At 34.7% G+C, this 13859-nt stretch overlaps 1 protein-coding gene across 1 annotated transcript; it reads left to right on the forward strand.

Annotated features, from left to right (window-relative positions):
- Positions 1-8102: 8102 nt before the first annotated feature.
- On the forward strand, positions 8103-12626 carry myl7 (myosin, light chain 7, regulatory). Its single transcript, XM_059523542.1, has 6 exons — positions 8103-8208; positions 11151-11226; positions 11327-11431; positions 11525-11603; positions 11685-11733; positions 11958-12626. The coding sequence occupies exons 1-6, from the start codon at positions 8173-8175 to the stop codon at positions 12060-12062; spliced, it is 450 nt and encodes a 149-aa protein (XP_059379525.1). The 5' UTR covers positions 8103-8172; the 3' UTR covers positions 12063-12626.
- The last annotated feature ends 1233 nt before the right edge of the window (positions 12627-13859 follow it).

Consider the following 13859-nt stretch of genomic DNA (forward strand, 5'->3'; position numbering starts at 1 on the left):
AGATGCTCAGCTGTTTTTATGCTCCAGTGGAGGAGGTGGGGAGGTGTGGTCAAAAAGATCATTGCCTTCTGTGTACACACACACACACACTCTTGATCAAACACACACACACATGCACATTTAATCTCACCAATCGCCTTGGAAACCTAGTTGTCAAGGCCACTCAACATGATCACGCGCTTCACAGCGAACATGACCTTTGCCTCCATGAGAAATTCAAAGTGATATTGAATGTAATCTCCGTAATATAAATAAATATATATGAAACAACAATGAACATATTATTTTTATGCAATGCAATACAAAAAAAATAATAATAATTAACCACATTGTATGGGATATACCTAAGCTGGCATGTGGCTATCTTTAGATGGTTGTTCGAGCCACTAAAATTGTGATTGATATTTTGTTATATTGTACAATATTTTATTATATCGATTTATCTTATGTAATGCACTTTCTAGAATTCGATTTTGAAAAATGGTATTTAGGTTCAATTCAAAAATAGCTACTGAACTTAAACCCTTTCTAAATATAGATGACTTAGTTTGCACAGGGCAAACATTTTTCCAGAAATAGGTCTGCAGGAATGTGATGTGAGGGGAAGTCTAAACATCCGAAGTTTATTGCACTCTGAAGAGTTACCTTAGTGGTCAGACAGGGTAAAAAATAAAATCGCTAAATAAAAATCAACAAGATTATTCAATAAGATAAGTCAGATAAATGTGATTACACAAAGATCCTAAATTGCATAAGAAGCATAAAAATAATATTAAATAATAATAATAATAATAAAGATGTCCATCAATGGCAAGTTTATCTTGAACTTGATGGAAGTTCAAGAAAGAGAAAGATATTACAATGTATAATATGTATCTCGAAAAAAAAATGTATAGCAAAAAGACATAAATAATTGAATAATAGAATTGCAGTTTAGAAAATGGAACTCTGATGAATCATGTACTAAAATGCTGATAACATGAAGGCTGTTGGTTGCTGATTTTGTGCACTTAATGGACCAAATTTCTGGTTACACTTTTTTTAGGGACCAATTCTGACTAACTAGTTGCTTATTAGCATGCATAATACTTATAAAGCACATAAGCACATGGCCATATTTTAGATCCCTTAATTCAAACCCACCTAAACGTAATAGCTACCTTACTAACGTTTAATAAGCAGAAAATTAGGAGGGTTTTTTTTAGGCAAAAGTTGTAGTTAATAGTGAGAATTGGTCCAAGTGTGACCTAATATCCAAATATTGTATGTTGCCAATAGATAATGTTATCATATTTGGTTTAGTTACATAAGTATTAAGTAACAAATTTATACATTTAATTTCCTTATGACCATTTTCTATATATACTGTATATACTGTAAGTATCTATTTGAGAATACTTGTAAGTGAATTGTATTAGGTTTCATAATACTTAAACTTTCCTTCCTAATAAAGCCTGTCACTTGTGTTTGTAAAGTGTTCTAGATTTATAGACCTGCACACAGAGGCCAGCCACTAATCATATTCACTCATAAAACAAAAATCAAGAAAAAAAAAAACCTTTGATCACTGGATTTGCAGAAATAATTTTACTTACAAGGAGTGTTTTCTCAGCAATGTCTTTGGAATTCATGGCTGCATTTCTGAAAAGCGTTTGGAGCTAAGTTGCTTGTAGATCGTAGATTGGTTGCAATGGTTCTGTGATCTACTTAGGCTCACGAAGCCTTTGGGAAATGCAGCCCATGTCATTTGGTATTTACATATAATGCAGGGATTCCCAAACTTTTTTGTGAGCCGAACCTATTTGACCTCATGTTAACTGAAATAGCCGCTTTATATGTCACAAGATTATCCTATCCAAATCAGTGTGATAAACAAGTTTGATCAAAAGTAATCTTATACTAATCAGAAAGTAATCAGATTACAGTATATTACCAAAAATGTGTAATGTAACATATTACATACCTAACCAGAATTTTGATCATGCAATTTGCACTCACTAATAAACAAAAATACACACACACACACACACACACACACACACATTTTATTAAATGTGTGCTACATATTTAAACAATGCCTTTTTATGCGTATGTGTATCAAGACCTTAAAATGTCATGTGTCCTCGTGATCAGACATTGAACTCCCACGCCGAGATACGGTCAAAATATACTAACATTGCAAAAGGTGCTTATCAGTGAAAACAGAACTTTATTTTTGGACACATTTATCATTTGGATTCAAGTATAGTTCAACTTCAGAACTGACTGCTCTCGAACACTGTAGAACTTCTCTACAATACAATCTTTATCATACAGATCATTTGAATTTGTATCATAACATTAAAAAAACACTACACTTAAACACATGAAATACAACTGATTGCAATGTAAATTATTCATTGTTATTAAACACTTTATACTAGCCTGCATTATTATAAGAAGACCCATCCTCAGTTTAAAGTAATCAAGACAGAAAGCTATCAGTATCATAATATTTTTACAGCTGTGACTTCTGTATGTTGTCTAGGCTTATCCAAAAAAAAAAAAAAAAATTGTATGAGAGGGTGTGATAACTCTAGCTAGAGTTTATCTTTTATTATCAGATTTTATAAACATGAGAACTGTTTATTGGTACACATTCAATGCACAGTTATATCATAAAAAGACAGGCCAATGGACATTGGCAGGCCAACACATAATTGTGTAATCATGCCGTCCCTGAATTGAAGATGCAGCCAAAGTGGCACAAATTGCACACATGGAGTTCGTCCAAGGTCATAAGCCATAGATGACAGTCATAAGAGCAAACGCTCAACAAAGACATCTATCTACTGTGGCATGAGGGGGAGGACCCAAGAAAGCTCAACAGATATTTGCAGGACATTGCAGCATGCTTTGATAGACGCTTCAATCCTGGCAATGTCTTGGACAGAAACCAGGAGCAATTAAGTATAGATAATAAAAAGATATCTGATTTAAGAATATACTCTTGTCAAAGTGGGTTACTTTGTAAATAATTAAATATCCAATTTATGATATAAAGATGAATAAATCTGTATAACTGAACATGAAAATATTCTACACTTACTAGTAAAATATGATATACTTTTGATATAAGAATGTGCATTATATGTAGAGCTTCATAAACATCAATCACATCCCTATTTAAACAACCCATGCTGACGAAAAAGGGACAATAAAAATATTTTTAAAAGACTGTTCTTTACCTTATCCATGATATGAAGGTCCATGGTGTGTCTTCCTCACGGGTTCATCATTTTCAAGTTCAGTTTTTCCTTTGGTTCTTCCTGGTTTCCAGCTTAATGCAAATGGCTCAAATGAAATGTAAAAAATATACGTAAATTGTCAATCAACTTATCCAACCTTCTTCATGGTCCGATGTGGATATTCCAACAGTCAGTCACACTGGATGGTCTTTTTTGTGGTCCATGTTCAATCATCCAAGTGTCCCACATCCAAAATCCAAATATTTCTGTAGCCTGAATATGTTGTTCAGTACTTTCATTCCAGTTTACTCAAAGTTACCAATTCCTTTCCCAGTTGAAGAAGTGCATGAAGCTTGAGCAGCTTACCTTGCACCACTGAAGTTATCTTTTAACTTTTAACTCAAATAAACAGGATATTGTGATCCTTTGAAACTCTAATACTCTGTTGAGGAAAGCGGGTTTCTTTCATAATTTTCTTTTTCCCTGACACCCTGTAACTAAGGCAACAAAATGACTATTTTCTCCTATTTTTGTAGAAAAAAATACCCACACCTGTCTCCTTCTATGCCAATTCAGACTGCGGGCCCTCCTTGTTGATGTGGCAAACTCATCACCTTGGATATCTGTGAAGACCACACACTACTGATATGGAAAACACTTTGCTTGCCTTTGGTTAAGTGCCCAAGGGGAAATTGTTAAATGAGGCAAAATTACTTAGGAAAACATTGGAGGAGTATGAGTCTTGTTTGGTGAAATTGAGTGACAGTATATCTGTGTTCATTGAACTCTTACCTTCATAGACAGTAGGACAGTTCATATTGTAATATGGAATTACAGAGAAATTATTGTTGCTGATGGTGCAATACTATATCGGCCAATGATTTTAAAATCAAAAGATATGGGATTAACTAAGTTGAAAAATGCTCATGTGACGATGCAAAGCCTCCTTCAGATCGCCTTTTATAGCCAAGAACAAAGGATTCATAGTTCACTGCTGCTACGCCTTATCAAATCAAATATAAAGATAATACAGACACTAAAAGAAAGAATCTCTCCCTTATAAAAGGCCAGAGCCCTGTGATGACTGTGCTGGTCCTGCCCTAATTTGCACCCTATGACGATCACTGCTTAGTACAATTATGTGTAAAGTTATATTAAGATTGCATTAAAGGTGTAAATTACAACTAAACAGTAAATTACATTGACAGTGCCTGACTGTACTAGATTATTACCCAACTCGTGTAAAAATATTGTGTTTTAGCAGACTTTCATCTTTTTTTTTTTTTGCTATATTGCTTCAATTGGTTGTCGGCAAATACTTTACCCAGAAGCGAGCGACTATTGAAACAGTGTTAAATCAGTGTTGATGTTTCAATGCTAATTGCATTGAATTAATTTTATAAAGTGATATTGGTTGATTTATCACTTTTGCGCCCCAAGATAAGTTTGAAACAATGTGGAAATTTCAACGATAAAATACAGTAAATGGTAATTGATGGTAACTGAATCAACATTACAAAATGATGTTGTTTCATCATCACATTTGCGGACTCATTTAATCATTTGAATGATTCAATGCTGAAATTAACATAAATAACCAATGGTAATGTTGAAGAAATGTTAAAATGTGATGTTAATTCAACATCACGTTTGTAACATCTTGAAAACAATTCGCTGAATCCACATTACACTGCAATGCTAAATCACATTTGTTAAAATGATGAAAACTAAAAGCTTGCTTACATCAGACTTCTGTCTCTTTTCCTTTCGGTTCTCTGAAATGAGAAAAAGAACAATTGGTAATTAAAGCAAGTCAGTTCAGCTGTGTACAGTCAGGAATAGTTAACAATACGATGGACTTTTTCAGTTTGCTCAACACAAAATTAGAACTATGGATTTAGCATCATTAATGAATAATGATATGTTAAAGCAGTAGTCAAGGAACAAGAGATAAGACACGGTTTAGCATCAATTCCCAGGTCAGATGATCATGCTGCTGATTACAAGTCAATGTATTATCAGACTCGGGCTATGTATAAAGTCCTCACTTATGTCATTTGCACTTCTGCCAAATGTTGTTGGAACTTTAATCAAGACATACCTAATATATTTCTGAGTATGTAGTAAGTTTTATTCAAACACTTTAATTACAGTCACTAATAACACATAGCAAAACACACAGACACACACAAAACTGCAAAACCAAAGAACAGAGAAATAATAAGATGAATGATATGCATACCTTATGTCAGGCAGTTAAACAAACAAGACTGTAGGATGCATGTGTATCTTATTTCTAATGAGGAATAATAATTAGACTACTGAGTGTACATGCAGAACTACAGTTCAAATCAGTGGTTGTTTTCAAACAATGATGGGTGTTAGGGTTAGATTTACTGAAAGTCTGCCTAGACTTGCTAAAATCATGAAGGCGTGAAATCATTTAGCACACCAGGGTAAGGAGCATGAAATTCTCCAGCCATCATGTCCTGTTCCACAGGATTATAAATAGGAGGAAAACAAAGGATAAATTCCCTGATCATCCATCACAAGGAGTAAAACCAAAAAAAATATATATAGTTCTGATGTGCAGAACAAGATTGTTGAGCTACACAAAATAGAAAGCAATAATTAAGAAGCAATAATTAAGAAGTTCAACCAAATAAAGATATTACAAATCTGTCTGGAATAGCACATGTGTCTATTGCCCTAATGCACTAAGAGGAAGGAGAGTTCGAGTGGATAAAGACTATATAGTGGCATGCGAAAGTTTGGGAAACCCTTGTAGAATCAGTGAAAATGTGAATATTTTTAACAAAATAAGAGAGATCATACAAAATGCATGATATTTTTTTATTGAGTCCTGTCCTGAGTAAGATATTGTACATACAAGATTTTTACATCTAGTCCACAAGAAAAAAAATTGCTGAAATAATTAAAATAACCCCATTCATAAGTTTGGGATCCCTTGGTTTCACACTGTGGACAATTGAAGACAAACACAACTATTAAAAAAGGTTCGAAAATTCACTGATGCTCCAGAAGGAAACACGAAGCATTAGAGCGGGGGTGAAAACTTTTAAACAGGAAGAAGGTGTCCAATTTTTTCTTATTCCGTTGAAATATATATATTATTATTATATATTATTATTATTTATTTTTTTCATTTAGTACTGCCCTTTGGAAGCAACAGAAGATACTTACATGTTTCCCGGAAGACAAATTAAATACAATTTACCTTGATCTTCAAATTCAGAAAGTTTTCACCCCCCGGCTATTAATAAATTGTGTTGACTTCTGGAGCATTTGGTTTTGGTGCAAACAGGATAAAAAGTACCCCATGCCCATGGTTAAATTTACTGCTAGTTCTTTAATGATGAGGCCCTATTTTTCTGTCGGCGGTTCTGGACATCTTGTTCAGATACATGGCATCATGGATCCTATCAAATATCAGACTTCATCTGTAATAATTCTTATAATGGGCTGTGGTTGGACCTTCCATCAGGACAATGATCCAAAACAAACATCAAAATCAACACAAAAATGTGCCACTTAGCACAAAATGAAGCTTCTGCCATGGCTACCCCAGGTATCTGATCTCCAAACTTATCAGACACTATAGGAGAAAACTCAGAGCTGTAATCTCGGGAAAAGGACGTTGCAACAATTGGGTGCCAATAATTGTGGCTAACATGAACAAGAGAAAAAACATTTATTTAATTATGAGATTCTTTCCATAGCTTTACCTTAATGAATTTCAAATTTTGTGATTTAAAAAAAAAATGCTGAATCATTTTCACAGCTATATTTGCTCATATTTACCAAGGGTGCCAATATTAGTGGAGGGCACTGTACTTGTGTGATCCAGTAAAAATTCGCTGAAAATTATGAACCATATATAAAAATAACTGGCTCAAAATAGTTTAGTTCTTAATGACTCCACATGCACAATGCTGTCACACAGTCTTATTTTCTTCACACACTGTACCCAATTCAACCCAATCCAAGCAAACCTAAAATATAACATGGACTGTGCGTGTCCCAGAGCTTCACTCAAGGACACTATGTTGATTTGCAAGCTCTGTTATTCTCCAGGTCATGAGCTGCCCTAATTTGAACACGTACCATTTGTCCTGCCACCCAGACTCACATAAACTTACATACTACCGCTTTCTCATGCCCTTGTTTCTTTCTTTCACATTCTCATTTCATTGCATTGCATCCATCCATTATTTGCATCTCTTAAAAGTCCTCCATTTACTCTCCCCTCCCCATCCAATACTTTATCTCATTTTTCACCCCACTGGAATCTGAGTACTTGGGCAGTTATCAGCGCTCCTGTATTTAGGAGGCTCTGGGTGCCCATGTAGGGGACTAACAGAAGCACTGCAGACCTTTATAGAGAGACAAGTGATAAGAGTCCTCATACTTAAAGACTCCATTAGCAACACCACTGATCCAGGAGCACAAACACAGAGCAAAGCAGACAGTCAACATGGTGAGTGGACACAGCTACGTTTGTTCTGGTTTTGAATATAACAAAAAATAATTTGAAATTAATATAAACTGGATTTATAATAGAGAACCTAGAAGCACTATATACTCTTTAAACAGTTTTTTTATTAATATTTTTATTTAATGTAAGTAAAGTTAGCCTTATTCTTTGACAAATATCAAAAAAGTCATTTTAATGAATGTCATTATGTATATTTATTGCTGTGTGTTATAATATTATATTATATATATATTATAACTATTATAATATATATATATATATATATATATATATATATATATATATATATATATATATATATATATATATATATATATATATATATATATATTTTTTTTTTTTTTTTTTTTTTTTTTATCAAAGGCAAGTAAGAAAACTGCTGCTAAGAGGGGGAAAACTGCTCAAAGGGGCTCCTCCAATGTCTTCTCCATGTTTGAGCAATCACAAATACAGGAGTTTAAAGAGGTCAGTCTTTATATTGCATAAAAATCAATACACATTCATATATATATATATATATACACACACACACACACACACACACACACACACACACACACCACATAGATACACACATATACACTCACTGGCCACCTTGCTAGTACCAGGTTAGACCCCCTTTTGCCTTCAGAACTGCCTTAATTCTTTGTGGCATAGATTCAACAGGGTGTTGTAAACATTCCTCAGAGATTTTGGAGGCCATTTTAGTACAGTGAACTCATTGTCATGTTCAAGAAACCAGTCTGAGATGATTTGAGGTTTGTGACATGGTGCATTATCCTGCTGGAAGTAGCCATCAGAGGATGGGTACATGGTGGTCATAAAGGGATGGACATGGTCAGCAACTATGCTCAGGTAGGCCGTGGCATTTAAACAATGCTCAGTTGGTACTAAGGGGCCCAAAGTGTGCCAAGAAAAAATCCCCCACACCATTACACCACCTGCCTGAACCGTTGAGACAAGGCAGGATGGATCCATGCTTTCATGTTCTTTACGCCAAATTCTGACTCTACCATCTGAATGTCGCAGCAGAAATTGAGACTCATCAGACCAGGCAACATTTTTCCCATCTTCTATTTTCCAATTTTGGTGAGTCTGTGTGAATTGTAGCCTCCGTTTCCTGTTCTTAGCTGACAGGAGCGGCACCCGTTGTGGTCTTCTGCTGCTGTAGCCCATCCGCTTCAGGGATCGAAGTGTTGTGTGTTCAGAGATGGTATTCTACATACCTTGGTTGTAACTAGTGGTTATTTGAGTTACTTTTGCTTTCTATCATCTCTAACCAGTTTGCCCATTCTCCTCTGACCTCTGACATCAACAAGGCATTTTCGTCTACACACCTGCTTTTTCAGACCATTCTCTGTAAACCCTAGAGATGGTTGTGTGTGAAAATCCCAGTAGATCAAAATATGTTTTAAAAAAGTTATTTGGTAAAACACAGACATTTACATTTAGTCATTTTGCAGAATGACTAAATGTACGTAGTAATTTTATCCAAAGCGACTTACAACTGGGGAATACAAAAATATATTCCTCTTATAGCGGCAAACAGGGGAAGGGAGAAGTCATGGCCTAGTGGTTAGAGAGTTTGACTCCTAACCCTAAGGTTGTGGGTTTGAGTCTCGGGCTGGCAATACCATGACTGAGGTGCTCTTGAGCAAGGCACCGAACTCCCAACTGCTCCCCGGGCGCCGCAGCATAAATGGCTGCCCACTGCTCTGGGTGTGTGTTCACAGTGTGTGTGTGCACTTTGGAAGGGTTAAATGCAGAGCACAAATTCTGAGTATGGGTCACCATACTTGGCTGTATGTCATGTCACTTTGAAACAGACACAGGAAGTGCTTGTAATACCAAGTTTTAGGCATTGTTCAAATAAGTAAAAGCTAGAAAGAGAAGGAATAAATAAAGAGAAAGGCAAAGTTTATATATATATATATAATTTAGAATGATGTTAAGTAGCGTTGAAAGAGATGAGTTTTCAGCTGTCGCTTGAAAATTGCCAGGAATTCACCATTCGGATAGGGGTGGGAAGATCATTCCACCATCCATGAATGGTGAATGAGTATGTTCTGGAAGGTGATTTTGAGCCTCTCTGTAAGATCCTCCCCGGATCAGGAAGTCGCTCCAAACTAATGTAAGAGTCAGGAGAAAACTGGTCAGAGAGATGAACAAGAGGCCTACAGCAACTTTGAAGCAGTGGCAGCAATTTATGACAGAGTGGCCATTGTGTGCTTGTGACAACATCACAAATTATCCACAAATGTGGCTGTATGGAAGGGTTGCAAGAATAAAACCACTTTTCAAGAAAGGCCACATGCAGTCATGACTGAGATTTGCCAAAACACACCTTGAAGATTCTGAGGCAGATGAGACTTAAATGTAATTATTTGGCCTCAACACCAAATGATATGTCTGGTGGAAATCCAATACAACTCACCATCCAAATAACAGCATTCCTACAGTAAAGCATGGACGTGTAGTGGGTTTCTCTGCAGCAGGAACTGGAAAAATGGATGGGTCAAAATACCATCAAATTCTTGAGGCAAAGTGGTTGAAGGAGAAAGAGGTGAATGTCCTTGCTTGGCCTAGTGAGAGCCCAGACTCAAACGCCATTGAAAATCTGAGGAATGACATGAAGACTGCAGTCCACAAACACACCATCACATTTAACAAAACTTGAGCAGTTCTGCAAAGAAGAGTGGACAAATATTGCAAAGCCGAGATGTGCAACGTTAGTAGAAACGGAGTCATAACCCAAAAAACTAAAGGCTATAATCAGTACCGTTGCAAGAGATGTGTCAAGTGTGACACTGCAAGGGTCTTGCGCCTCTAGAGGGCCTCGCTCCTGGCCTGCATTTTATGTCGTTTATGTCTAATTTTTTTTTTTTTACTGTTTTTCCACCCATTTTGACCTTTAAAAGACTCTTTATATAAAAAGATTGTAAAGATGTTTGTTTTTAGGATGACAAAAAGTTTTAAAAGTTAAACTTTGGTCTGCTTCAGTGTTCCAACAGTGCTCGTCAATGTCAAAATGATCGAGATGGCCAATCAAATCAAAGAAGGCGGGTCTTACTGTCACTGTCACAACACAACACGAGTTTGTGTTGTATATAAAAATATATAAAATATATAATATATATTATATTATATATAAAGTAACATATATATGCATATCCAACTTTATTTGCATACATACAGCATATTGTTCACTTGAAAAGTGATGTATACTCGAGCAAATCGATAAGGCATGATATTATAAACATCCTTTTTGTAAAGCCGCTTTGAAACAATGTATATTTTGAAAAGCTACATAAGAAAGGTACCAGCAGCAGTTGATTTCAGGCTTAATTGATTAAATATATAATCTAAGAATAAATCATGTAACATACATAATCTGCCTTTTTTTTAAGGCATTTGGCTGCATAGATCAGAACCGGGATGGAGTTATTAACAAATCTGATCTGAAGGAAACTTATGCACAGCTAGGTATATAAAATGCATTTGCCGGAGAGTTTCAGTATACTTCCATTATACATCTGAAACATCAGCAGACAGTTTTTTAGATAAGCATACTATGTTTGTGCAGGAAAGCTGAATGTGAGTGATGAAGAGCTGGAGTCTATGTTAGCAGAGGGAAAAGGGCCCATCAACTTTACTGTCTTCCTCACTCTCTTCGGAGAAAAGCTCAATGGTATGACAACTAAACTTTCAAGATCTTAACACCTATAAGGGACTTGAATGGAGGATTTATCATACTTTGTGTAATATTCTTATCTCCAAACAGGCACAGACCCAGAAGAAACCATTCTTGCTGCTTTTAAACTGTTTGACCCAAATGCTACAGGAGTTGTCAATAAGGATGAGTAAGTGAATAAAAACGAATTGCGAAAACATTACTGTAGTTTTTAAGAACATTTGATGGATTTTGTTTCATTTTATTTCAGGTTCAGGAGGCTGCTAATGAACCAAGCTGATAAATTCACTGCAGAAGAGGTTAATATTTGCATTTATAAACATTGCATTTAAAATATATATGTATTTAGTCACATAAAATGCATGAAAAATCAATAGATACAGATAATGTTCCCCATCTTTCTACTGCTATCACAAACAATGGGCTTTTGATAGCCTATATTATCAGTTGCTGTGATAAGAATGTGTACTTTTTACAGAATCATTGTTCTAATCATGTTCTAATCTACTTGATTCTCTTTCAGGTTGACCAGGCTTTTGCAGTGGCTCCAATTGATGTGGCTGGGAATATTGACTATAAATCACTTTGCTACATTATCACACATGGTGATGAAAAGGAGGAGTCTTAAATAAAGACAAATCTTCCATTTCACTTGAACCTCCTCAGTTTAGTTCTGTCTGCAATTCTGTTCATGTCAACCCTCGGGCATATCAAGAGCTTTCATTATTACACTGCATTTCACAAGAAGATTTCTCGATCTGGTATTTCTAGATATAATAAAGGCAAGGAGTGATGCATATCTATTGCTTGCTGTCACATGTATTGTACTGTTAGGAGCAGTGCACTACAAGACAACATGGTTTCGTAACACAAACAGTGTTCTTTTATGTTTTTAACAGAAAAATATATATGAAGGCCAGCTCACTGACTTCAGTTTTATAAAATTACATATTTTATCATCGTGCAGAATGCATACAGTACATATTATTGGACTAATACCAACTAACTGAACTTTAGAAAAGGCCATAATGTTAGGATATTTGCTCACTTGTAAATTCTGTCTGTAATTGCTGCCCCCCACAGACAGTTTGTTGAACTGCAAATTGAAACTGGAACTTTGTGAGGCCCTTGAATTCTTGGACTACGAGTGGCACATTTTCTCAAACCTCTAATAAACTTCATACTCGGTTGCTATGCTTTGTTTAATTATTTTACAAATAGTGTAAATAATATGTCATGTGTAAGAGGGGAAAAATATGATAAATTCAAGAGAACCCAACCTTTTCAGAAATGGTCAAGAGACACCAGAGTGTCTTTCTTACTTCTATGGAAAATATTTATATAAAAAAGTCATTTTTTTTCTGCATGTTCTTAAAAATATTGACTTTTGTGTTCAGAAAGAAATGCATATAAGCTTTGAATAACTTTAGTGTGAGTTAAATGTTTTGTTTAGAATACCGCTTTAAAGATCCCTAAAGATTCATTGTTCAAAAGAGTGACCACAGTGTAAAAGATTATTTGCTTCTCACACTTTATTTTTAAGGTCTCACTACTGACTATTAACAATGATTTTTGGCTTAATAAACTCCTAACTGTTTATTAATAGTTAGTAAGGCAGTTGTTAAGTTTAGGTATCGAGTAGGATTAAAGGATGTAAAATATGGTAATGCAGAATATGTGCTTTATATGTACTAATAGCAGCCAATATGCTAGTAAAAATGCATTCTAATAAAAATCAACTTAAGTTAATAGTGCGAATGGGTGCCTACACTAAAGTGTTACCAAAATGTCAAAGTTGTAAAATAAAATAAAAATTCTGGTTACACTTTATTTTAAGGACCAGTTCTCACTATTATCTACTAGCATAATTAGCAAGCATATTACTATTGGCTGTTTATTAGTACCTTATTCTTTATGACCATATTCTACATCCCTTAACCTGACCCAATAGAAAAAAAAAACATAACTATTAATAAGCAGCAAATTAGAAGATTATTGAGTAGTATGTTATTGGAGTACTTTTCACATGAAAAATACCTTTTCAGTTTTTTTTTTTACTTTAAACAAATTTTCATGTTTAATTCATTGTTACTTGTTGTTTCTTTGTAATTAAGTGAGAAATTTGCTAGCAATTTCTCAGTGAAATTTGTTTCTACACGTTTTTTTTTTCAGAGAATTTATAAAAACTGACTGTATTACTTCCAGTATTATATATACATTTCTACTGCTTACCTTGGCATTATTAATATATAATTTTTTTAAAGTGAGTGCTTACCATATTCATAGTCGTTTTGGCTATTTACATATTGGGAATTAAAATTATTTAAATAAAAGTAAAATAAAGAGTTTCTTACTTCTACTGAACACAAAAGAAGATATTCTGAAAAATTTTGAAAAAAAATCTAATGGAAGAAACAGAAGAAAA

This window comes from Carassius carassius, chromosome 34 (assembly GCF_963082965.1).
Source record: "Carassius carassius chromosome 34, fCarCar2.1, whole genome shotgun sequence".
Taxonomy (NCBI): domain Eukaryota; kingdom Metazoa; phylum Chordata; class Actinopteri; order Cypriniformes; family Cyprinidae; genus Carassius; species Carassius carassius.